Below are 26,852 nucleotides of genomic sequence, written 5' to 3'. Positions count from 1 at the left end.
AGAACAAGCAGGTAAGACAGTTCAACTTAAATCATAATAACTCTACAACTGGCTTTTGTGTTTTTCATTTATCTTACCTCTTATGTTTATTGTTAATTTCTACTTTTTTTGTATTTACCATTTAATTTTCTGTCTTCTTAAAAAGAATGCTTAATTCAGTTAATTTCAAATTTTTTAAATAAATGTATTTAAAAGCTGTATTTCTAACTACTGCATTTACTGCATCCTATATGTTTTGAATTGTAGGCACTTTTCTAATCATTCATGTCTAAAGATTTCATGAATTCTGCATTTTCCTCTTCAAACCATATGTTCATTTTTTGTCCTTTTTTTCAGCTTTATTGGGATATACATGACATATAACCATATATTCTTTTAAAAATAATATCTCTATTGTGGGTTGGTTTGTTTCTTCATTTGTTTTTCCCACTAACTCTGTATTACTGACTTTTAATATAGTTACATTGTTGTCAGAACATGTGGTTAATCTGATAAAATTCTTTGAAAGTTGTTGAAAGTCCTTTTGTAAGCTAATATGTGATTATTTTTGTAAGTGTTCCATTTGTGCCTGTATGGTTTCTGCTTGTTGGCTATCTGAGTCTCTGTTTATGTATTTAGTTGAATTAGTTTATTAATGATGATCAAAGTTTCAAACAGCTTAGCTGCCTATGGACTTGGTAAAATGATCTTAGAGAATCTTCATTTAAAGAATCTTTAGTTGAGGATATTGAGGAACTTCACCTTCAGTTTAAAAAGAACTTAAAACTTAACAACTGTGACAGAAGTTATTTTTTTTTCTTGCTTTTGAAATACCAAAGATGGCAATGACAGAAGTAGTGGCAGCAGCCGCTGACATTTCTGGAGCTCTTCCTATGTGCCAGGAGTCATTCAGAGCTAAGTCAGTTAATGAATTTAATCCAGTAATGACTCTCTGACATACTGTGTTTTCTTCATTTTATAGATGAGGAAAGTAAAACACTGAAAAGTTAACAAGCTTGCCATAGTCACATTATAGTCACACTGCCTCTTAAAAAAGTAAGTTTGTTCAGTTTGGCACATAAAAAATATTTGTTTCTCGACTCTTTACAGTTACTAGAGAAATTAAAAGAACGTTGGCTTTTCACTGGTTTGTGGCATAATCTGGAGTTGGTGAAGACAGTAATTGTAGAACCACAGAGAGGAGAAAAAACTAATTTTGATAAATTACTGCAGGTGTACTATGATGCAGTCAAGTGCAAAGGAGAGAAAGGTAATTGGAAATTACTTGATAGTCAATGAAAAAAATACTTGTTACCATAAAGTAAGAAGAAGGTGGTGGTAGAATTTTATTTGTGTCATCTTTTTAAATGAATTGCACTTAAGAAAATAATTATATTTTATAATCCTGAGTGAAAAGAAAAATAAGTTGAATAAATTCTTTTATTTGGAGTTCTGTGAATATTTTCACTTGAGGATGCCAATTTAACATTAAGAAAGAGCATACATTCAGCTATTATTCCATGGCCTTCCTTATGCTATTTGAAATGTTTTGTGAAAGAAGATAAGTGGAGTATGCATAAATATCTTCCTTACTAGCCAGATGAGCCCTACATTTTGATGCAAATAATATAGTTTTTCCTTATGTTCTATTACATAAGGTAGACTTGAGTGTTCAAACATAAGTGAAGGCTCAGTTTCAAAGTTAGAAATGTCCATTAAAAGTTTGACAGGAGGGGCTAATAGTAATAATTTATGAACAATGCAACATTATAAAGATACTATAACTGCCAATATCCTTGTATGATAAGATGACACACAGTGTTCTGTGTGTGTGTGTGTGTGTGTGTGTGTGTTTTAAATACCTATCAATGTGATATTGATTCAATATGATATACAGTACAAATTAGAGTTATTTAAATTGTTCTAAGAACTTAACATTCTGGTGGTAAAAATGATTGCAGTTTCAATTTTTTAAAGATAAACAGTTGCTTCATAATTGCTCAGTTCATGTACATGTTACTGCTTTGATGTAGTTTTTTTGGTAAGTTATCTGGGAAATACATGGTTTGTAAATTTGTTTGCTACTATGTTACATCTAAATGTGATTTTGTTTCCCTTATTTATTTAAAGACATTGAACTTTTAAGATTTTATCTCAAAATAGTTTTTTAATTTTAGTTCTTTTAAATTTGCTACTATGATTACTTAGTAATCAGATTTTTCAAAATGAATAAGAAATTTCTGGGAATTTTGAGTGTGCTTTTAAAAATGTTTATTTTCTGTTGCTTAAGATGGAGCCTTGATGGTAGCAGTTTGTCGTGGTAAAGTGAGTGAGGGTCTGGATTTCTCAGATGACAATGCTCGTGCTGTCATAACAGTAGGAATTCCTTTTCCATATGTGAAAGATCTACAGGTAGGTCATCAAAGTTTTATTTATCATGGAAGTTGTTGATTTTGTGTAAATTTAATTGTACATTTTTCTTATATCTTCAGACATTTTATATTAATGCTTGGTGACTTGAAATAGTAAGAAAGGTTTAGTAGATATGGGTATAATTTATTTTTAATTTATACTGTCTTTTGCTCATAAAAGTGATTTTCAAAGTGTAGTCTCTGATCAGGAACATTGGTATCACCTGGGAACTTAATGGAAGTATACATTTTCAGGCTCCATCCAGACACCTACTGAATCAGAAACTCTGGAGGTAGAGCCCAGCAATTTATGTTTCATCAGTCTCTTAGCTACTGAGTCACAGAGGTCCCCCAGGGAATTCTAGGGCCCTTTCTCTATCCAGGTCCCTCCTCTCCAATGCCATGCCTGCCCTGCAGATTTCAGTAATTTAAGCTGCTCCAAATTCTAACCTCTTCCACCTCAGCTCAGCAGGACTACCGTACTCTGTGAGATTACAGTCTTATGCTGCCTGGTGTCTATTCCCTAAAAGTAGTTGCTTTATCTATTTTGTCCAGTTTTATAGTAACTTACAGTGGGGGGGATATTCCTGAACCAGTTATTCTGTATTGGCCAGAAACAGGAATTTTCGCTTCATTATCACTGATTTTGTTTGCTAAATATTACTTTTGAAAAATTATTTGTAGCAATAATTCAAAGCCTAAGGTGATATTCTCTTCCATCAAAGGAAGATTTTCTTGCTTCCTCCAGGCATTTGAAGGTGATAGCAAGCTGAGACCAAGACTTGAGGTTTTTCTGGCCACTGAGCTGACTCCCTTGAGTATAATTAAATTCCTCCTCCTAGGGCACAAACTGTTAGGGTCTCATACCAAAGTAACAATTCTTTCCCTAGGCAGTTATCTTCTTTATTGTTAATACTTTACTAGACACTGTAAATTATACAATATTAACAGTAATAAACAGTATTTCTCTGGTTAGCCCTACTCTTAACTTCTGGACCTCTTCAAAATTTCTGGAAGTCCTCAGGGGTTTCTAATACTTTCAGCCTACACTCTCTTTCTTCCTCCACTGCCTTTCTTTAGCCACCAGTACTGCCATTAAGAGTGCTGATGACCATGTCCAGGGCTCCTATCCTCAACTGGTTAATTCTGCTTCTGACTACTGCTACCAATGAAATAGTTGACATCCACCTAAGAAAACTGTTGTGTTCATCAACAGCTCTGGTGATGCATTACATTGGAGTTGAGTGCTTCTAATAAAAAGGAAGCATATTTTTTGTTGCCATATGTCTGGATCATTTCTTCCTGTGTAACAAACAATTCTGAAACTCAGTGACTTAAAATGACAGTTGCTTAAGAGTCACACATCTGGGTATAGTAGGTGGCTGGGCAGTAAATAATCTAGGCTGGTCCTGGGTGGGCTGCTGGGCTGCTTTCAGCTGGACTCATTTACCCTGATATGGTCTGACCAATACACATTGGGCTCAGCTGGTCAGTTCTGCTCTTCACGTATCTTACCCTCTGGGATCAACAGACTAGCCAAACATGTTATCATCACAAAGACAGAATTACAAGAGGGAAGGCTAAAAATACTTGTTTGTACACTTCTATGGGATATAAAAGGAATACAAAAGTTTTAAATTTCAATGAAGTCTACTTTTTTGTTATCTGTGCTTTTGGTGTTATATTTAGGAAACCATTGCCATATTCAAGGTCATACAGATTTACCCCTAATGTTTTTCTTCAAAGTGTTTCATAGTTTTAGGTCTTAAATATAGATATTTGATCCATTTTGAGTAAATTTCTGTATATTATATAAGGTTCCAATTTCCTAATATCTAAAATGAGTCTCTTATAGACATCATGCAGTTGGATCATGTTTTTAAAATTTATTCATCTAATCTCTGCCTTTCAGATGAGGAGTTTAATCTGTTTACTCTTAATGTAATTACTGATAAGGAAGAACTTAATTCAACTATTTAGCTATTTGTTTTCTGCATGCCTTTCAAGCTTTTTGCTCCTCAGTTCATTATTGCCCTTTTTTGTATTCAGTTGCATTTTTTGTGTGTACTATTTTGATCCCTTTCTTTACTTTTGTGTATTTTTTTAGTTATTTTCTTAATGTGAGTTTGGGGAATACCAGCATCTTTATACAATATGTACGCATTAATATTATTTATAATTATTGCTTTATGCATTTGCCTTTTAAATTGTATAGAAAAAAGTTATAAACCAAACATATATTTTATAAACCAAAAATATATTGCTTTTGTATTTACCTACATAGTTATCTTTACCAGTGTCCTTTATTACTTCCTAAAGCACATAATATTCTATCTTCATTGTATTATATTTTAGTGTTCATAAATATATTTTATAATTTTTAAGGTGTACCTCAAGGATTAGGACAATTTCTTAAACTTCTTTGTCTTTCTATAACTGAAATATTGCCTTGGAATATAGTAAGTGTTCAATAAACATTGGTTTAGTTAATGATTAAATATAAACTTTAATTTAATATATTTAATTTTAGTCTTAAATTTATATACTTATATACCTAAATATGATATTACATTTAAGTACTAAATGTATATTTACTATATTAAATTAAAATTAAAATGGAACTAAAAGTTTAAATATATATTAAATATATTTAATACAAGTTGTTAAAAATAATATTTGTTTTTGTTGATTGTTTTAATTGACATTATTATTAAAAACAATAACCATCCATTCCTAGACTTAATCCCGTGCTTTTAATTAAGGCATGATAATAATAGCAGTCGTTATTAGATGATAATGAATAGGACAGTAGTAAACCTTAATATGACTTAAAATGAGGCAATACAGTATGCCATTACAAACGTAAATCATTAAAGGTGTTATCGAAAGGAATGCTCAATCCCAATGTCATTTTACAGTCTAACACATAGTAGAATATAATAAATGGAGAGGGTGTCTTACATTGATAATTATACTTGCTGTCACTCTTTATATTAATAGTTTTCTATTGCTACTTTACAAATTACCACAAACAGAGTCCCTTAAAACAACACACATTTCTTTTATCACAGTTTCCAAGTCAAGATTCTAGGCATGACTTGGCTTGTGCCCTTTGCTCAGGGTTCTACAAGGCTGCAGTCAAGTTGTTGGCTGGGCTATATTCTCATCTGGATGTTGGGGTTTTCACCAGGCTGCTTCAGGATGCTGGCAACATTCAGTTACTTATGGTCTTAGGACTGATCCAGTCAGGGGATGCTTTTATCTTCTAGAGGCTACTCAGAGTTCCTTACCCTGTGACCTTCTCACAGGCCGTCTCACAGAATGGCAAGTTATTTCTTCTAGGCCAACAAGAAGATACTCTCTTGCTCCAGTCTGCCAAGACAGAGTCATATAACTTAATTACAGGAGTAGTAACATTGTTGCACCTTTGTTTTATAATACAGCCTAATCAAGGGAGTGGCTATCCCACCACTAACTAGAAGCTATTACAGCATATGTTTGCACTCAAGGTGAGAGGATTATTCAAGAGTACTCTGAGAATCATCTTAGGGTGTGTCTGTCATATTCTTGCTTTGTAAAGTGAGATGATGAACTAAATGATTTTCATAAATGGCTCTTCCAAAACTAAAACAATGCTTCAAGTTACCGGACCATAAATTAGAACTTTATAGTTTTCTTTTAAAATAATAGTCTATTCATACAGAAATAAATAGAAGTTATTTCTAAATGAAAACCTTAAGTATTCTATCTTATGGAAATGAAATAAGCTATTTCTGCATTCTTTTCTCTATTGTTTCATTTGAATTCATATTTTAAGAGGTTAAGATTGGTGTATGAGTTAGAACAGTGATTTGAGTGGGGAGAAAAGAGGGCAATGATACTAATTTAATGACAGTATATTTTTTCTTAAATTTGAGGCAAATATTATGGAAGTAAAAATTAAAATACAGTTTAAAATACTAACTTAAGTCCCTTGTAGTCTCAGTTGCAGAGTTTGGCTTTTAGAGAAACAGGAAAATGTATGTTAGAGCCAAAAATACGACTTCTTTGGCTGTGACCGGGATTTCCTCTTCCCACCTTGGGGACTAGAAAGTAGAGGTAGGAAAATTTCATTTTGGAGCCAGTGTGACTTGTTTAGTTCAAGTCATAATTTATTGCACACACCTCAGGGACCTGAAAATAAAGAAACCCACTATGAAATGTTGATAATGGGCCACTCTGAAGGGCAAGCATTAAACTAACTTTACCGGTGAGGATTTTTTTCACTTCCACCTTTCCCAGATGCTTCTGATCATTCTATAAGGACATACTTAATTGTATAATAGTTAAAAAGAAAACTTTCTGTGCACTAAACTAAAGTATTTGAGGGGCAGGAGAGTGAACCAAGGCCTTTATATAATTAGATGTTGGTGGAAAAGTATAACTAAAAGAAAAGTTGTGGTTTTTTTTAATAGAATTAAGTCAGGTATAACAAGGCTGCCTTTTTTTTTTTTAAGGCTGCCATTTTAATGGATATCTAAAGAAAATCCTTTGGCCAATTAGTATGATCTAAAAACTATAAAATCCTTTAACTTTTCAGGCATATGTACCTCAAATTGGTGGCATAGGCATAATTTGGGAGACATTGTAAGGTACAATATTTAGATTTTAAAACTGCATTTTGTGTTCCTTAGTATAATTTAGTAATATATAGAAATATTCTCCCTTCATGGTATTGTGCCTTATCCCTCTGAGGAAAAATTCATAAAATCATGCATGGCATGTGGCTAAAATTTTTATACTTTAAAAATGTTTAAGTGGTATGTTAGATTTTTTTATAATACCAGAAATGCTCTTAAAATGGTTAAAATAATTTAAGATAAATTTTTTTTTTCTAATGTATGTTGTTACTAAAATAGATTTAATTTGAAACTAACATTCAGATAGTAATCTGATTAGTTATCTTATACTGGTATACAATAACCATTATGAATACCTTTTTGTGTTTAGGAAACATCTTTTAGCTCTGAAGGTGCTGCACTATTTGAGTATATTATTTTAATCAATTTTGAAAAATTACATTCATGATCAAAAAGATACAGGCATATCTTTTAGATTTGTTAAATTAGTTATTGACTTTATAATAAACACATATAAATTTATGGCTTCCATGCATTCTTGGGATTTTATAACCCTCAGAAAGAGGCTGTTATCTCTTGCTTGCTGCAAAAGATGTCAGCATTAATAAAATAGAGTGCACATTAAACCAGTGCTTTCAAGTGTCAAAGTATTATTAGATGATGACAATATTAGAATTCTTAAGTCCAACATTTCTTTTTAAGGAGAGTGGTGTTATCCTTTTGTTATTGTTCCTTTGACAGTGTGAATATTCATCAGTAGATGAATAAAGGCAAAAATGCAAAGGGCTATAGTATATTAAGACAAACTTGAGTTCAGAAACAAAAACCTTAATAATTTTGAGTAGATTCATATATTCCTTTGGTATCACTTTCATAACTGTTGATAATCTTAAGTGTTTTAGCAGTCATTCATTCATTCATTCATGTAATGAACTTTTCCTAAGAGCCTAATAATTTGTACTAAATAAAGTAGGTACAAAAACGAACAAGATGCTATCTCTGTACTACTGATGTTGTAATTCAGTAAAGGACACAAATGTGTAACAGGATGCTTCGGTGGAATAGAATCTGAATGTTCAGATGCTTAGGGAAAGTGAAGTTGAGCAACACCAATCACTTCCTATCCAGATACCCATTTACTTTGACTAATTTGCCTGAGATACACGGAGGAGCCAGAGAGATGGGATTTGAATTTTGTCTATGTTGCAATTCAGACATACAAACATTTAATAAAGTGGAATGGCCTCATCAAAGGTCGGATTACAAGACTGTTGAGATTATTTAAGACTATTCAGAGTAATGAAACAACCATTTTTTGAATATCTGGCTGTAGTACCAAGTACTTGAATAAACTGGTGAGACTGTGATACACTACACAGATTAAAGCCCCATGTCTCATGGAATTTACAGTCTAGTGAGGAATACTGACATTAAAGTAATAAACAATTACAGTTGTGATGAAAGCTGTAAGAAAAAGTCCCTGAAACTACAGGATCCTGACCTAGTCTTTGGAGGTAAAGAAAGACTTCCCTGAGGAACTGAAATTCAAGCAGACACAGGAAAGAAGGCTAGGCATTATACAGGTGAACAGAATGGATAAGAGTATTCTCAGTAGAGAGAACAGTCTATGCTAAGGCCCTAAGGTGTGAAAAAGGATAGCAATTTCCAGGAATTCAAAGAAGCTGAGGAAGAGAGTGAGTTGGAGAGAATATCATGTGAATAGAGGCTGGGAGAGGTATTAAGGGGTCAAATCATTGAGGACCTGTATGCCATTTTAAGGATTTGAGACTTTATTCTAAGCTATGGGAAACAAGATCTAGGAATAGAGACTGAGGTCAGAGTGTAGAGGAGTTGTAGTTATAGTGTAGCATCTGATACAGAAATCCACCTGGATCTAGCCCCCACTAATACTAAGCTCTAACTTTAGGAGTCCAGCAGCTTGTGGTTAGAATTGTTGGAAACAGACCAAATCACAAATATGGAAGAAAAACCTTGTCACCTCTGAAGTTCTAGAATGAGTTCATCCTCAATTATTTAAACCCTTTTTTCCTCCTCAGAATACTTTTTTTTCTTTTTAATGTAGCTTGGCCAAAAGTAGTATTAAAGCAGGTCCTAAGTATATCTTGAAATTAAAAGTTCAGATCTAGTTTAAACCTCAGTATGCCATCTAGGTTGACAATTTGTGATCTGCCTTGGACAGTGAGATATGAGAAAACCAAACCTTTGTTTCTATCCCTCTTAAAAACAAACATAAAAACACAAAATAAATGTATGAATTGCTAAGGTATTTTTAATTTTTAAGTTAAAAAATCCCCATATTTCTTAAACAAATGTTTTGGGATCTGAGGAGGAAACATTTAAATCACAAGATTTTAAGCAAGTTTGGTTGATACCCTTTTTCTTTCTTTTTCTCCCACTACTCATGTTTTTTTTTTCCTTAGGAAAAAAAGCCATGTCTGAATAAAGCTGCAAGTTAAACCTTTGGAAAATTAATGAAATAAAAACTTCTGTTTTTTTAAAAACTCTGAAGTTACTTTCTTATGTTCATCTTGTTTTTGGCAAGAACAGAACTTTGTTGACCTTTTTATTTTACTTTTGCTCATCACCCTGGGGGCTTGTAAGGTTGATTGACACTTAACTACTTGTGTTGGCACAGAGCATAATCAGCAGCACTACCTGAAGTGAAGTAGTAGAATTGTTTTCTAACTTTTCTTAAAATAAGTTTAATTTTTTTTTTCTTCATAAGAGTTTTGGTTGTAATGGATTTTAGCCTATTTACTTAATCAGATCCTTAAAGCCTACAGGGTACAGATATGTAGGTGGGCTTCAGGTGAGTGTGTCACCTGATTTTTTTTTCTAGTTGTAAAGCTTAAGATTGCAGATAATATAAACCATAGTAGACATTATTATTCAGTGTTTACAGCATCAGTCTTTTCTGTTTTTCTCTGAAATTATAGGTTTGATATCTCGGGAAGAATTCAGTTTATACTTTATAACTGTGGGACAAATAGCACCAATTAATTGCCAGAGAGTATAATAAGCTGTATAAAAGTATTGTGTAAATATACAATACCTCATAGTGTATTTTTTTATCACATCAAAAATTACCATATTTGTTGCTTAAAATTACTTTATAGCAGGTTTTCTCAAGCTTGACACTAATGACATCTTGGGCGAGATAATTCTTTGTGTTGAGCGAAGTCCTGTGTCCTGTAGGATGTGTAGTAGTATCTCTGACTTTTAGTTGATGTCAGAAACAAACCGTTCCCCTCCCACTAGTTGTGACAGCCATAAATGTCTCCAGACAGTGCCAGTATCTCTGGTAGGCAAATATCACTCTCAGTTGACCACCATTGTTTTATACAGTAAGATACACAAGTGTAGGTCATGAATTAAAATGAACAATCTGATGAAGTGAAGGGGATAAAGAGCACACAGAAAATATAAATAAATAAATAGAACAATCTGCATTTTTAAAATTATTTTTTATGAAGTTGAAAAGAGCCCAGTAAAGCTTTTAATAAAAGCCTAATTTATACTGAATGCAGTAGATGGCTTCTGTATGTATGGTCTCTTGGTTTCTACCCCACTCTCAGCCCCTGCTTCTGAGAGGCAGTGACTTTCACTTCTTTTAGCTATTCCATCTGCATTTGCCTCCACATTTTAGCTTCATGTAATTAATATTAGATATTAACTGTTTACTTTGCATGAGATGAAGATTTTGGCCTACTCCACCTTTCCCAATTGGGTTTTATCCTCCCATTTGAGTTATATGACTTTTTATTAAATCCATAATTAATATTTACATTATGACTATAAAAATATTGTTCACTGTAGTCAAATAATTTCCTTACTTTCTTGAACTTTTAAATTTTTCTTGGAGTTAATAACACCCTCTTAACCTTTCTTACTTTTTAAAAGATCTTTAAATTCCCTTCAATTGCCCTGTGCAACGCCTCTCAGTACAGTTTTCTTATGAAACCCATCAGATAACGGGCCAGTTTTTTTTTTCCCCTTGAAGACATCCCTTCTGAAGCCTCCTTATCTTCTACTTGAATCAGGACTAAGTTGCTTTTAAAGCCCTCTTTACAGCCAATACCCCGAGATTTGCCAGGAACATGATTTGCCTGTCACCTGTGCTGGTCCCGTTTCCTGGGTCTTATTTTCCTGCTGTTCCTTGTATGATGTTTTATTTGTGTGGGACACATCCTCCAGCAGTTCCCTCGGCCTCCATTTCCTAAGCTTTTGTGGACTCCTGCTGGCTTAGCTGGCTTTCCCATCAGTAGCTCTTTGGTACTTTGGTTTGAACTTTCACCTCTCGGCTTCGTCATTTACCATTTGTCTCTTTGCTTTTCACGTTCACATATTGGGGTTTGAGGTTACAGATGTCTCTTAGTTTAATTGAAAATGAACACTGTGTTTCTTTTTCTTATTTGTCTTTTAATTTGGGGCAGTTTTTGAAAGACAAGGGAAGAGGAAATGTCTTTTTCTTTTCTTTCTTTCTTTTTTTTTTGCCTTCCTGAAACCAGCAGTCTCATTACTTTCTAAGATGAAGAATGAGATTACTTAAAGTGCTACCATGGTCCAGTATGCCTTATCCCCACAGTCACATATTCACATTTTAGAAGCTCTAAATCAAATATTCCTAACAATAATATGTAAGATAGAACATAATCTAAAAAGAACCAAACATATACTTAAGATTAATTTGGATGTAATAATAAAAATCTAGGTGGCAAGTGTCAATTCATCTGTTTGGCCACTGTGGAAGTAATAAGTGGTTTTTGGTTTTTAAATATATTTTCAGTATTTTCTAATACTCATGTAACTCTTTTTCTTACGTGCATACTTGCTCATGTTGCTTTTAAATGTGTGTAATCATGTGAAATCTGAATCTCAGCCTCCTCACAGTGGGATTATCTTCTGCTTTCTCTGCGTGCCATTGCCCCATACGTTTATGCAACATCTGCACGTCTGCAGTGCATAGTATTACATCTTCTAGAATCCACAAGCCTCTTCCATGAGAGATCTTACCATCTTCCAGAGTTATATTGGAGTGGGAACAGGTCTTCGTCACTTGCTGAATACAGCACTACTCATTCCCCTAACAAAGCCTCTTAATATTGGCTCATTTAAGAGCCTACAGTTCCATTTATAGCCTCACATTGCTTTCTTATATCAGATAATGTGTCACTTGGTTGGTGTTATTGCTAGAAAGGCATATTCAGAAGTTTTTTGACTCTTGTATGTGACTTACCTAGATTGTAAGATATACGAATGAAATAATATTCAGACTAATAGAGGACCAGTCATGCACTCAATCTTTAGATTATACCACTAACATATTTTTTGTGGTTCTGATTTCAAATACAGCTCATAGGTTGCAGAGTGATAAAAAAGTATTATGAAGAATTGTAAAGAGTGCTAATGTTAAAATTTCTCAGAAAATTTAAGATCAAGTGCAGACGTCATTTAGAAAAAGGTATGTTTAAAAACTGAACACTTATCTATGTGTCCTGCCAGTGTACATATTTTCATTGATATTTGATGAGAAAGTAGCCAGTCCATAAACAGAAGAAACTTATGTCACCTAAAATAGTGTGCCTGTATGTTAAATAGTGTAACTTAAGCAGTCCATAAACTGAAGAAACTTGTAAGTCACCTAAAATAATGTGCCTATATATTGAATAGTGTAAGTTAAACATTTCAAAGAGAATTGATTCAGATGTTAAAAACCCTCATTTGAGATGAACAGCCTAAGATAGATGGCCTACATGTCTAGATGCCCACATTGTCTCTGTCATTCCTATGGCTTTTTCCATGTACATGCAACAGTATATTACAACAAAATGTAAAACCCACCCAAACCTACATTGGGTTTTAGAAATATGGAATAAATAATAACGCTCCAGTCCACTTACCTCGAATATATAATGCTTTATTATTTCATGATCATTGTCATTCATTTCTTCAACTCTATGAAGTAAGGTTGGCAGGAATTTTCTTCCATTTGCAGAAGAGAAAACAGAAAGGATAATAAATGGGGGTACCCTGACTTGCCCAAGGTCAAACAACTAATAAGTGTCGAAGCCTTGACTTCAAGCCATGTGCTTTCCATTATATCTCTTCTCTCAAAAGAGACTGTAGCATGTATACACACACACATGCACGCACATTTATTTATTTATTTGTTTGTTTGTTTATTATAGCATTTTTTAGAGATGATAATTTAAGCATTTTCAGGTTTACCTGAATGTGAAAGTATTTTTATGTATGGATGGCCTAACTCAATTGCAACAAAGCCTATTACTCTATAAAAAATCTTTTTCAACTTAGCCCTTCCCAGAATAAGCATATTAAAGTTAAGGTTTCTTACATGTCTTAAAGTATTAACTGTGTTTTTTTTTCTTTTAATGGAAAAATATTAATTTCTGCTTTTTTCCTGAGTTATTATCTTGACAAATTATTTTCATAGTAAAACCTAAGCTTTAATGCATAATACTGACAACAGTGTTCAGGACTGTTTCAATGTAACAGAGTTATTAATAATCTTCTCTGGGTAGTAGCTAAATTATTATAGCCAATTGAGGTCAAAATGTTGAAAAGTTTAAGAACAAAAGATGTCTGATTTGAGGGGACTGTATTTTGTTCTTTTTCTTTTTTTTTTTTTGCAAATAATTGCCTTTCTTAATTTTGATATCGTTAATGTACAATTACTTGAACAACATTATGGTTACTAGACTCCCCCTATTATCAAGTACCCCCCAAATACCCCATTACAGTCACTGTCTATCAGCTTAGTAAGATGCTATAGAATCATTACTTATCTTCTCTGTATATACTGCCTTCACCATGTCCCAACCCCCTACATTATGTGTGCTAATAATGCCCCGTTTTCCCCTTTATCCTTCTCTTCCCACCCATCCTCCCCGGTCCCTTTCCCTTTGGTTAACTGTTGGTCCATTCTTGGGTTCTGTGAGTCTGCTGCTGTTTTCTTCCTTCAGTTTTTTCTTTGTTGCTATACTCCACAGATGAGTGAAATCATTTGATACTTGTCTTTTTCTACCTGGCTTATTTCACGGAGCATAATACCCTCTAGCTCCATCCATGTTGTTGCAAATGGTAGGATTTGTTTTCTTCTTATGGCTGAATAATATTCCATTGTGTATGTATACTATATCTTCTTTATCCATTCATCTACTGATGGACACTTAGGTTGCTTCCATTTCTTGGCTATTGTAAATAGTGCTGCGATAAACATAGGGATGCATATGTCTTTTTCAAACTGGGCTGCTGCATTCTTAGGGTAAATTCCTAAGAGTGGAATTCCTGGGTCAAATGGTATTTCTATTTTGAGTTTTTTGAGGGACCTCCATACTGCTTTCCACAATGATTGAAATAGTTTACATTCCTACCAGCAGTGTAGGAGGGTTCCCCTTTCTCCACATCCTTGCCAACATTTGTTGTTTGTCTTTTGGATGTTGGCCATTGTAACTGGTATGAAGTGATATCTCAATATGGTTTTAATTTGCATTTCCCTGATGATTAGCAATATGGAGCACCTTTTCATGTGTCTGTTGGCCATCTGAACTTCTTCTTTGCAGAAGTGTCTGTTCAGCTCCTCTGCTCATTTTTTATTGGATTATTTGCTTTTTGTTTGTTGAGGTACGTGAGCTCTTTATATATTCTGGATGTCAACCCTTTATCGGATCTGTCACTTATGAATGTATTCTCCCATACTGAAGGATGTCTTTTTCTTCTACTGATGGTAACCTTTGCTGTACAGAAGCTTTTTAGTTTGATATAGTCCCACTTGTTCATTTTTGCTTTTGTTTCCCTTGCCCAGGAAGATATGTTCATGAAGAAGTTGCTCATGTTTATGTCCAAGAGATTTTTGCCCATATTTTTTTCTAAGAGTTTTATGGTTTCATGACTTACATTCAGGTTTTTGACCCATTTTGAGTTTACTTGTATGTGTGGGGTTAGACAATAATCCAGTTTCATTCTCTTACATGTAGCTGTCCAGTTTTGACAACACCAGCTGTTGAAGAGGCTGTCATTTCCCCATTGTTTATCCATGGCTCCTTTATCATATATTAATTGACCATGACCATATATGCTTGGGTTTATATCTGGACTCTGTACTCTGTTCCACTGGTCTATGAGTCTGTTCTTGTGCCAGTACCAAATTGTCTTGATTACTGTGGCTTTGTAGTAGAGCTTGAAGTCAGGGAGCGTAATTCCCCCTGCTTTATTCTTCCTTCTCAGGATTGCTTTGGCTATTCAGGGTCATTTGTGGTTCCACATGAATTTTAGAACTATTTGCTCTAGATAGTTCATTGAAGAATGCTGTTGGTATTTTGATAGGGATTACATTGAATCTGTAGATTGCTTTAGGCAGGATGGCCATTTTGACAATATTAATTTTTCCTAGCCAAGAGCATGGGATGAATTTCCATTTATTAATGTCCTCTTTAATTTCGTTTAAGAGTGTCTTGTAGTTTTCAGGGTACAGGTCTTTCACTTCCTTGGTTAGGTTTTATTCCTAGGTATTTTATTCTTTTTCATGCAATTGTGAATGGCACTTTTTTCCTGATTTCTCTTTCTGCTAGTTCATTGTTAGTGTATAGGAATGCAACAGATTTCTGTGTATTAATTTTGTATCCCGCAACTTTGCTGAGTTCAGATATTAGATCTAGTAGTTTTGGAGTGGATTCTTTAGGGTTTTTTATGTACAATATCATGTCATCTGCAAACAGTGACAGTTTGACCTCTTCCTTGCCAATCTGGATGCCTTTTATTTCTTTGTGTTGTCTGATTGCCATGACTAGGACCTCCAGTACTATGTTGAATAAAAGTGGGGAGAGTGGGCATCCTTGTCTTGTTCCCGATCTTAAAGGAAAAGCTTTCCGGCTTCTCGCTGTTAAGTATAATGTTGGCTGTGGGTTTGTCTTATATGGCCTTTATTATGTTGAGGTACTTGCCCTCTATACCCATTGTGTTGAGAGTTTTTATCATTAATGGATGTTGAATTTTGTCAAATGCTTTTTCAGCATTTATGGAGATGATCTGGTGGTTTTTGTGCTTCTTTTTGTTGACATGGTAGATGATGTTGATGGATTTTCGAATATTGTGCCATCCTTGCATCCCTGGGATGAATCCCACTTGGTCATGGTGTATGATCCTTTTGATGTATTTTTGAATTCGGTTTGCTAGTATTTGTTGAGTATTATTGCATCTATGTCCATCAGGGATATTGGTCTGTAATTTTCTTTTTTTGTAGTGTCTTTGCCTGGTTTTGGTATTCGAGTGATGTTGGCCTCGTAGAATGAGTTTGGGAGTATTCCCTCCTCTTCTACTTTTTGGAAAACTTTAAGGAGGTGGGTATTAGGTCTTCACTAAATGTTTGATAAAATTCAGCAGTGAAACCATCCGGACGAGAAGTTTTGTTCTTAGGTAGTTTTTTGATTACCAGTTTAATTTCTTTGCTGGTAATTGGTCTGTTCAGATTTTCTGTTTCTTCCTGGGTCAGCTTTGGAAGGTTGTATTTTTATTTAAATTTGTCCATTTCTTCTGGGTTATCCAGTTTGTTACCATATAATTTTTCATAGTATTCTCTCATAATTCTTTGTATTTCTGTGGTATCCATGGTGATTTTTCCTTTCTCATTTCTGATTCTGTTTATGTATGTAGACTCTCTTTTTTTCTTGATTAGTCTGGCTACGGGTTTATCTATTTTGTTTATTTTCTCAAAGAACCAGCTTCTGCTTTCATTGATTCTTTCTATTGTTTTATTCTTCTCAATTTTATTTATTTCTGCTTTAATCTTTATTATGTCCCTCCTTCTACTGACTTTGGGCCTCATTTGTTCTTCCTTTTCTAGTTTCTTTAACTGTGGGTTTTGACTATACATTTGGGATTGTTCTTCTTTCCTGAGGTATGCCTGTATTGCCATATATTTCCCTCTTTGCATGACCTTCGCTGTGTCCCACAGATCTTGTGTTGTTGAATTATTGTTGTCATTTGTCTCCATATATTGCTTGATCTGTTTTTTTTTTAGATAATTTTTTTTATTGAAGGGTAGTTGACGCACAGTATTATATTACATTAGTTTCAAGTGTACAACACAGTGATAAAACATTTATATACATAATTCTAGGTTCCAGCTATCACCCTACCAAGATGTTACAATATCTTGACTATATTCCTTATGCTATACATTACATCCCGGTTACTTATTTATTTTACCATTGGAAGTCTGTCCATTTTTTTTTTGTTTTTTTTTTTGTGAGGGCATCTCTCATATTTATTGATCAAATGGTTGTTAACAACAATAAAATTCTGTATAGGGGAGTCAGTGCTCAATGTACAATCATTAATCCACCCCAAGCCTAATTTTCGTCAGTCTCCAATCTTCTGAGGCATAACAAACAAGTTCTTACATGGAGAACAAATTCTTACATAGTGAATAAGTTACATAGTGAACAGTACAAGGGTAGTCATCACAGAAACTTTCGGTTTCACTCATGCATTATGAACTATAAACAGTCAGTTCAAATATGAATACTCATTTGGTTTTTATACTTGATTTATATGTGGATACCACATTTCTCTCTTTATTATTATTATTTTTAATAAAATGCTGAAGTGGTAGGTAGATACAAGATAAAGGTAGAAAACATAGTTTAGTGTTGTAAGAGAGCAAATGTAGATGATCAGGTGTGTGCCTGTAGACTATGTGTTAATCCAAGCTAGACAAGGGCAATAAAACGTCCACGTATGCAGAATATTTCTCTCAGAACGGCGGGGTGAGGTTCTAAGCCTCACCTCTGTTATCCCCAATTTCTCACCTGATGACCCCCCTGCGACTGTGCCTATCTTAGGTTGTTCCTCCCTTGAGGAATCTTACCCGTCTCTGGCTAACCAGTCATCTTCCGGGGCCATACAGGGAAATGTAAAGTTGGTAAGTGAGAGAGAAGCCTTATTGTTTGAAATGGTTAGCTTTTTACTTCTTTGCATATTTATGCCCTGTAGCTTCTATGCCCAGCGTTTGTCTTGAGGTATCTTTACCACTTGGAAGAATTATGATACTCGGTAAATTTGATATGAGGCACGAATTCTATTTAAGGGTTGTAATTAGGAAGGAAGAAGAAAAGCTATAGAAGTAGCAGGCGGAAGAAAACATGGGAAGATTGATTATTTCTTTGACATATCTTCTTGTAGAGTAACTTCAGCATGTATAGGTTTTAAGCTACTACTTAAATTGCGCACACACATTAACATAATAGGAGTATAGTTACATAACCAAAGCATATCTGTAATTACCAGCCATCTCTAGTGAAACCAAGAAAACCAGTTAGGCACCTTAGGCATTTGTGAAAACTTATCTATGTTATGGTGGACATTGTCCAACTGAACTGGAACAGTCAGAGAAATCAGACAAATTAAAACAACCCATTCCTGGGGAATGTTCACATCCCTTATGTTCTTTTAACAGTAAATAGTCTGTAGTTGTAAGATTTTGGAGCGCTACAATTTGCACTTCTCCTGTTTCTTGGTTGAGTTCCAACAGTATAGATCCAGTCAAATTTGTTGTTTTACTGGATGCACAGGCCAGCTTAGATACCTCCTTCATTCCCATGGCAAGTCCAGGAGCTGGTGGGATGAGTGCATCTACAGCTGTAGCAGTGCGTGGATCTTTGTTGGGGTTTTTGATGATCATCTTCTGGCATGAGTCTTCCAGAGAGTGCTGATGTTGGAAGTTCTTTTTCATATCGTATCTTAGTTCATTTTCGGGGTAGGCCAATTAGGCTTTGATCTTCTGTATAAACACAATCAGACCCTTTGCCTACACCTTTATATGCCCTTTATACCCTTGTGTAGAACTCATTGGAGGTTACCACACAGGAACTGCCCTCTTTTTTGTTTTGTTTTGTTTTGTTTTTGGTATCACTAATCTACACTTACATGACGAATATTATGTTTACTAGGCTCTCCCCTATACCAGGTCTCCCCTATAAACCCCTTTACAGTCACTGTCCATCAGCATAGCAAAATGTTGTAGAATCACTACTTGCCTTGTCTGTGTTGTACAGCCCTCCCTTTTCTCCTACCCCCCCATGCATGTTAATCTTAATACCCCCCTACTTCTCCCTCCCTTATCCCTCCCTACCCACCCATCCTCCCCAGTCCCTTTCCCTCTGGTACCTGTTAGTCCATTCTTGAGTTCTGTGATTCTGCTGCTGTTTTGTTCCTTCAGTTTTTCCTTTGTTCTTATATTCCACAGATAAGTGAAATCATTTGGTATTTCTCTTTTTCCGCTTGGCTTGTTTCACTGAGCATAATACCCTCCAGCTCCATCCATGTTGCTGCAAATGATTGGATTTTCCCTTTTCTTATGGCTGAGTAGTATTCCATTGTGTATAAATACCACATCTTCTTTATCCATTCATCTATCGATGGACATTTAGGTTGCTTCCAATTCTTGGCTATTGTAAATAGTGCTGCAATAAACATAGGGGTGCACTGATCTTTCTCATACTCGATTGCTGCATTCTTAGGGTAAATTCCTAGGAGTGCAATTCCTGGGTCAAATGGTAAGTCTGTTTTGAGCATTTTGATGTATCTCCATACTGCTTTCCACAATGGTTGAACTAACTTACATTCCCACCAGCAGTGTAGGAGCGTTCCCCTTTCTCCACAGCCTTGCCAACATTTGTTGTTGTTTGTCTTTTGGATGGCAGCCCTCCTTACTGGTGTGAGGTGATACCTCATTGTAGTTTTAATTTGCATTTCTCTGATAATTAGCGATGTGGAGCATCTTTTCATGTGTCTGTTGGCCATCTGTATTTCTTTTTTTGAGAACTGTGTGTTCAGTTCCTCTGCCCGTTTTTTAATTGGGCTATTTGTTTTTTGTTTGTTGAGGCGTGTGAGCTCTTTATATATTCTGGACGTCAAGCCTTTATCGGATGTGTCATTTTCAAATATATTCTCCCATACTGTAGGGTTCCTTTTTGTTCTATTGATGGTGTCTTTTGCTGTACAGAAGCTTTTCCGCTTAAGATAGTCCCACTTATTCATTTTTGCTGTTGTTTTCCTTGCCCTGGGAGCTATGTTCAAGAAGAGGTCACTCATGTTTATGTCTAAGAGGTTTTTGCCTATGTTTTCTTCCAAGAGTTTAATGGTTTCATGACTTACATTCAGGTCTTTGATCCATTTTGAGTTTACTTTTCTATATGGGGTTAGACAATGGTCCAGTTTCATTCTCCTACATGTAGCTGTCCAGTTTTGCCAGCACCACCTGTTGAAGAGACTGTCATTTCGCCATTGTATGTCCATAGCTCCTTTATCAAATATTAATTGACCATATATGTCTGGGTTAATGTCTGGATTCTCTAGTCTGTTCCATTGGTCTGTGGCTCTGTTCTTGTGCCAGTACCAAATTGTCTTGATTACTGTGGCTTTATAGTAGACCTTGAAGTTGGGGAGTGAGATCCCCCCTACTTTATTCTTCTTTCTCAGAATTGCTTTGGCTATTCGGGGTCTTTGGTGTTTCCATATGAATTTTTGAATTATTTGTTCCAGTTCATTGAAGAATGTTGCTGGTAGTTTCATAGGGATTGCATCAAATCTGTATATTGCCTTGGGCAGGATGGCCATTTTGACGATATTAATTCTTCCTAGCCACGAGCATGAGATGAGTTTCCATCTGTTAGTGTCCCCTTTAATTTCTCTTAAGAGTGACTTGTAGTTTTCGGAGTATAAGTCTTTCACTTCCTTGGTTAGCTTTATTCCTAGGTATTTTATTTTTTTTGATGCAATTGTGAATGGAGTTGTTTTCCTGATTTCTCTTTCTGTTGGTTCATTGTTAGTATATAGGAAAGCCACAGATTTCTGTGTGTTGATTTTGTATCCTGCAACTTTGCTGTATTCCGATATCAGTTCTAGTAGTTTTGGGGTGGCGTCTTTAGGGTTTTTTATGTACAGTATCATGTCATCTGCAAATAGTGACAGTTTAACTTCTTCTTTACCAATCTGGATGCCTTGTATTTCTTTGTTTTGTCTGATTGCCATGGCTAGGACTTCCAGTACTATGTTAAATAACAGTGGGGAGAGTGGGCATCCCTGTCTAGTTCCCGATCTCAGAGGAAATTCTTTCAGCTTCTCCCTGTTGAATATAATGTTGGCTGTAGGTTTATCATAGATGGCCTGTATTATGTTGAGGTACTTGCCCTCTATTCCAATTTTGCTGAGAGTTCTTATCATGAATGGATGTTGAACTTTGTCAAATGCTTTTTCAGCATCTATGGAGATGATCATGTGGTTTTTGTCTTTCTTTTTGTTGATGTGGTGGATGATGTTGATGGACTTTCGAATGTTGTACCATCCTTGCATCCCTGGGATGAATCCCACTTGTTCATGGTGTATGATCCTTTGGATGTATTTTTGAATTCGGTTTGCTAATATTTTGTTGAGTATTTTTGCATCTACGTTCATCAGGGATATTGGTCTGTAGTTTTCTTTTTTGGTGGGATCTTTGCCTGGTTTTGGTATTAGGGTAATGTTAGCTTCATAGAATGAGTTTGGGAGTATCCCCTCCTCCTCTATTTTTTGGAAAACTCAAAGGAGAATGGGTATTATGTCTTCCCTGTATGTCTGATAAAATCCGAGGTAAATCCATCTTGCCCGGGGGTTTTGTTCTTTGGTAGTTTCTTGATTACTGCTTCAATTTCGTTTCTGGTAATTGGTCTGTTTAGATTTTCTGTGTCTTTCTGGGTCAATCTTGGAAGGTTGTATTTTTCTAGGAAGTTGTCCGTTGCTCCTAGGTTTTCCAGCTTGTTAGCATATAAGTTTTCATAGTATTCTCTAATAATTCTTTGTATTTCTGTGAGGTCTGTCGTGGTTTTTCCTTTCTCATTTCTGATACTGTTGATTTGTGTTGATTCTCCTTTCTTCTTAAAAAGTCTGGCTAGAGGCTTATCTATTTTGTTTATTTTCTCGAAGAACCAGCTCTTGGTTTCATTGATTTTTGCTATTGTTTTATTCTTCTCAACTTTATTTATTTCTTCTCCGATCTTTGTTATGTCCGTCCTTCTGCTGACCTTAGGCCTCATCTGTTCTTCTTTTTCCAATTTCGATAATTGTGACATTAGACCATTCATTTGGGATTGCTCTTCCTTTTTTAAATATGCTTGTATTGCTGTATACTTTCCTCTTAAGACTGCTTTTGCTGTGTCCCACAGAAGTTGGGGCTTAGTGTTGTTGTTTTGTCAGTTGTTTACATATATTGCTGGATCTCCATTTTGATTTGGTCATTGATCCATTGATTATTTAGGAGCGTGTTGTTAAGCCTCCATGTGTTTGTGAGCCTCTTTGCTTTCTTTGTACAGTTTCTTTCTAGTGTTATGTCTTTGTGGTCTGAAAAGTTGGTTGGTAGGATTTCAATGTTTTGGAATTTTCTGAGGCTCTTTTTGTGGCCTAGTATGTGGTCTATTCTGGAGAATGTTCCATGTGCACTTGAGAAGAATGTATATCCTGTTGCTTTTGGATGTAGAGTTCTGTAGATGTCTATTAGGTCCATCTGCTGTACTGTGTTGTTCAGTGCTTCCGTGTCCTTACTTATTTTCTACCCAGTGGATCTATCCTTTGGGGTGAGTGGTGTGTTGAAGTCTCCTAGAATGAATGCATTGCAGTCTATATCCCCCTTTAGTTCTGTTAGTATTTTTTTCACATATGCTGGTGCTCCTGTGTTGGGTGCATATATATTTAGAATGGTTATATCCTCTTGTTTGACTGAGCCCTTTATCATTATGTAGTGTCCTTCTTTATCTCTTGTTACTTTCTTTGTTTTGAAGTCTATTTTGTCTGATATTAGTACTGCAATCCCTGCTTTCTTCTCACTGTTGTTTGCTTGAAATATGTTTTTCCATCCCTTGACTTTTAGTCTGTACATGTCTTTGGGTTTGAGGTGAGTTTCTTGTAAGCAGCATAAAGATGGGTCTTGCTTTTTTATCCATTGTGTTGCTCTGTGTCTTTTGATTGGTGCATTCAGCCCATTAACATTTAGGGTGACTATTGAAAGATATGTACTTATTGCCATTGCAGGCTTTAAATTCGTGGTTACCAAAGGTTCAAGGTTAGCCTCTTTAGTATCTTACTGCCTAACTTAGCTCGCTTATTGAGCTGTTATATACACTGTCTGGAGATTCTTTTCTTCTCTCCCTTCTTGTTCCTCCTCCTCGTTTCTTCATATGTTGGGTGTTTTGTTCTGTGCTCTTTCTAGGAGTGCTCCCATCTAGAGCAGTCCCTGTAAGATGTTCTGTAGAGGTGGTTTGTGGAAAGCAAATTCCCTCAGCTTTTGTTTGTCTGGGAATTGTTTAATCCCACCGTCATATTTGAATGATAGTCGTGCTGGATACATTATCCTTTGTTCAAGGCCCTTCTGTTTCATTGTATTAAATATATCATGCCATTCTCTTCTGGCCTGTAGGGTTTCTGTCGAGAAATCTGATGTTAGCCTGATGGGTTTCCCTTTATAGGTGACCTTTTTCTCTCTAGCTGCCTTTAAAACTCTTTCCTTGTCCTTGGTCTTTGCCATTCTTATTATTATGTGTGTTGGTGTTATCCTTCTTGGATCCTTTCTGTTGGGGGTTCTGTGTATTTCCGTGGTCTGTTCGATTATTTCCTCCCCCAGTTTGGGGAAAATTTCAGCCATTATTTCTTCTAAGATACTTTCCATCTCTTTTCCTCTCTCTTATTCTTCTGGGACCCCTATTATACGGATATTGTTCCTTTTGGATTGGTCACACAGTTCTCTTAATATTGTTTCATTCCTGGAGATCCTTTTGTCTCTCTCTATGTCAGCTTCTATGTGTTCCTGTTCTCTGATTTCAATTCCATCAATGGCCTCTTGCATTCTATCCACTCTGCTTATAAACCTTTCCAGAGTTTGTTTCATTTCTGTGATCTCCTTTCTGGCATCTGTGATCTCCCTCCGGACTTCATCCCATTTCTCTTGCGTATTTCTCTGCATCTCTGTCAGCATGTTTATGATTCTTATTTTGAATTCTTTTTCAGGAAGACTGGTTAGGTCTGTCTCCTTCTCTGGTGTTGTCTCTGTGATCTTTGTCTGCCTGTAGCTTTGCCTTTTCATGGTGATAGGAATAATGTGCAGAGCTGGGACGAGTGACGGCTGGAAGGACTTCCTTTCTTGTTGGTTTGTGGCCCTCCTCTCCTGGGAGAACAGCGACCTCTAGTGGCTTGTACTGCGCAGCTGCGCGCAGACGATTTCTGCTTCCTGCCCGGCTGCTATGGAATTAATCTCCACTTTTGCTGTGGGCGTGGCCTGGCTTGGGCATCTACTCCAAAGTGGTGGAGTCGTGTTGGAGTAGGGGCGGCTGGGAGGCTATTTATCTCTGTAAGGGGCCTCCCTGCTCCCTGCCGCCCAGGGGTTAGGGTGCCCAGAGATCCCCGGATTCCCTACTCTGGATTAAGTGTCCCGCCCTGCCCCTTTAAGACTTCCAAGAAGACCCGCCAAAACAAAACAATGACCACCAAAAAAAAAAAAAAAAAAAAAAAAATTTTTTTAATTTAAAAAAAAAAATTTTTTTTAATTAAAAAAAAAAAAGGTGGTTGCTCGTTTTTCTTTATTCTCCGGTGACAGCCTCAGGCCTCTGCTCACCGGTCTTGCTGCCCTGTTCCCCTAGTATTGTGGTCCCTATCCCTTTAAGACTTCCAAAAAGTGCTCGCCAAAACAAAACAGCAAAAAAGAAAAAAAAAAAATGGTCGCGCGCTTTTCTTATGTCCTCCTGCACCCGGCCTCCAGTGCCCGCTCACTGTTCTTGCTGCCCTGTTTTCCCAGTATCGAGGGCCCTGCACTCTGGCCCGGATGGCTGGGGCTGGGTGTTCGGCAGTCCTGGGCTCCGTCTCCCTCCCGCTCTGCCTATTCTTCTCCCGCCGGGAGCTGGGGGGAGGGGCGCTCGGCTCCCGCGGGGCCGGGGCTTGTGTCTTACCCCCTTCGCGAGGCGCTGGGTTATCTCAGGTGCGGATGTGGTCTGGATATTGTCCTGTGTCCTCTGGTCTTTATTCTAGGAAGGGTTGTCTTTGTTATATTTTCATAGATATATGTTGTTTTGGGAGGAGATTTCCGCTGCTCTACTCACGCCACCATCTTCTGCCCCCCCCACTCAAATTCTTCTGATCTCTGTTTTTATTTGATCATTGATCCATTGATTATTTAGGAACATGTTATTAAGCCTCCATGTGTTTGTGGGCTTTTTCATTTTCCTTGTGTAATTTATTTCTAGTTTCATACCTTTGTGATCTGAGAAGCTGGTTGGTACAATTTCAATCTTTTTGTATTTACTGATGCTCTTTTTGTGGCTTAGTATATGATCTATTCTTGAAAATGTTTCATGTGCACTTCAGAAGAATGTGTATCCTGTTGCTTTTGGATGGAGTGTTCTGTAGATGTCCATTAGGTCCATCTGTTCTAATACGTTGTTCAATGCCTCTGTCTCTTTACTTATTTTCTGTCTGGTTGATCTGTCCTTTGGAGTGAGTGGTCTGTTGAAGTCTCCTAAAATGAATGCATTCCATTCTGTTTCCCCCTTTAATTCTGTTAGTATTAGTTTCACATATGTAAGTGATCCTGTGTTGGGTGCATAGATATTTATAATAGTTATATTGTCTTGTTGGACTGACCCCTTTATCATTATGTAATGTCCTTTGTCTGTTGTGACTTTCTTTGTTTTGAAGTTTATTTTGTCTGATCCAAGTACTGCAACTCCTGCTTTTTTCTCCCTGTTAGTTGCATGAAATATCTTTTTCCATCCCTTTACTTTCAGTCTGTGTAGTATATCTTTGGGTTTGAAGTGAGTCTCTTGTAGGCAGCATATATACATGTTGTTTTTTAATCCATTCAGTGACTTTATGTATTTTGATTGGTGCATTCAGACCATTTACATTTAGGGTGGTTATCGACCAGTATGTACTTATTGCCATTGCAGGCTTTAGATTCGTAGTTACCAAAAGTTCAAGGGTAATTCCCTTACTACCTAACAGTCTAATTTAACTCACTTCATGTGCTATTACAAACACAACCTAAAAGTTCTTCTTTTTTTTCCTCCTTTTTCTTCCTCCTCCATTCTTTGTATGTTATGAATCATATTCTGTGCTGTTTGTCTATCCATTGGGTGACATCTATGTAGCCTTAGGAATACTTCCATCTATAGGAGTCCCTCCAAAATGCACTGTACAGGTGGTTTGTGGGACGTAAATTCTCTCAACTTTTTCTTATCTGAAAATTGTTTAATCCCTCCTTCAAATTTAAATAATAACCTTGCCGGGTATAGTATTCTTGGTTCAAGGCCCTTCTGCTTCATTGCATTAAATATATCATGCCACTCCCTTCTGCCCTGTAAGGTTTCTGTTGAGAAGTCTGATGATAGTTTGATGAGTTTTCCTTTGTATGTGATCTTTTTTCTCTGTCTAGCTGCTTCTGAATGTCTGGCTTTATCCTTGATCTTTGCCATTTTAATTATTATATGTCTTGATGTTGTCTTCCTTGGGTCCCTTGTGTTGGGAGATCTGTGCACCTCCATGGCCTGAGAGACTCTCTCCTTCCCCATATTGGGGAAGTTTTCAGTAATTACCTCCTCAATGACACTTTATATCCCTTTTTCTCTCTCTTCTTCTTCTGGTACCCCTATAATCCCAATATTGTTCCATTTGGATTGGTCACACAGTTCTCTCAATATTCTTTCATTCTTAGAGATTCTTTTTTCTCTTTGTGCCTCAGCTTCTTTGTATTCCTCTTCTCTAATTTCTATTCCATTTACCATCT

The 26,852-nt window shown here is 36.1% G+C and overlaps 1 protein-coding gene across 1 annotated transcript in view; it reads left to right on the top strand.

The window, feature by feature from the left end:
• BRIP1 (BRCA1 interacting helicase 1) overlaps positions 1 to 26,852 on the top strand; it is a 201,871-nt gene that overhangs the window by 132,347 nt on the left and 42,672 nt on the right. Inside the window, exons 15-16 of the mRNA XM_036911125.2 lie at positions 1,090 to 1,249; positions 2,270 to 2,391. Coding sequence (XP_036767020.2) covers positions 1,090 to 1,249; positions 2,270 to 2,391 — 282 coding nt within the window. The remainder of the gene's footprint in view (positions 1 to 1,089; positions 1,250 to 2,269; positions 2,392 to 26,852) is intronic.

This window comes from Manis pentadactyla, chromosome 4, assembly GCF_030020395.1.
Source record: "Manis pentadactyla isolate mManPen7 chromosome 4, mManPen7.hap1, whole genome shotgun sequence".
NCBI lineage: Eukaryota > Metazoa > Chordata > Mammalia > Pholidota > Manidae > Manis > Manis pentadactyla.
The sequence above is the reverse complement of the archived record's forward strand: the minus strand, read 5'-3'. Positions and strand labels throughout refer to the sequence as shown.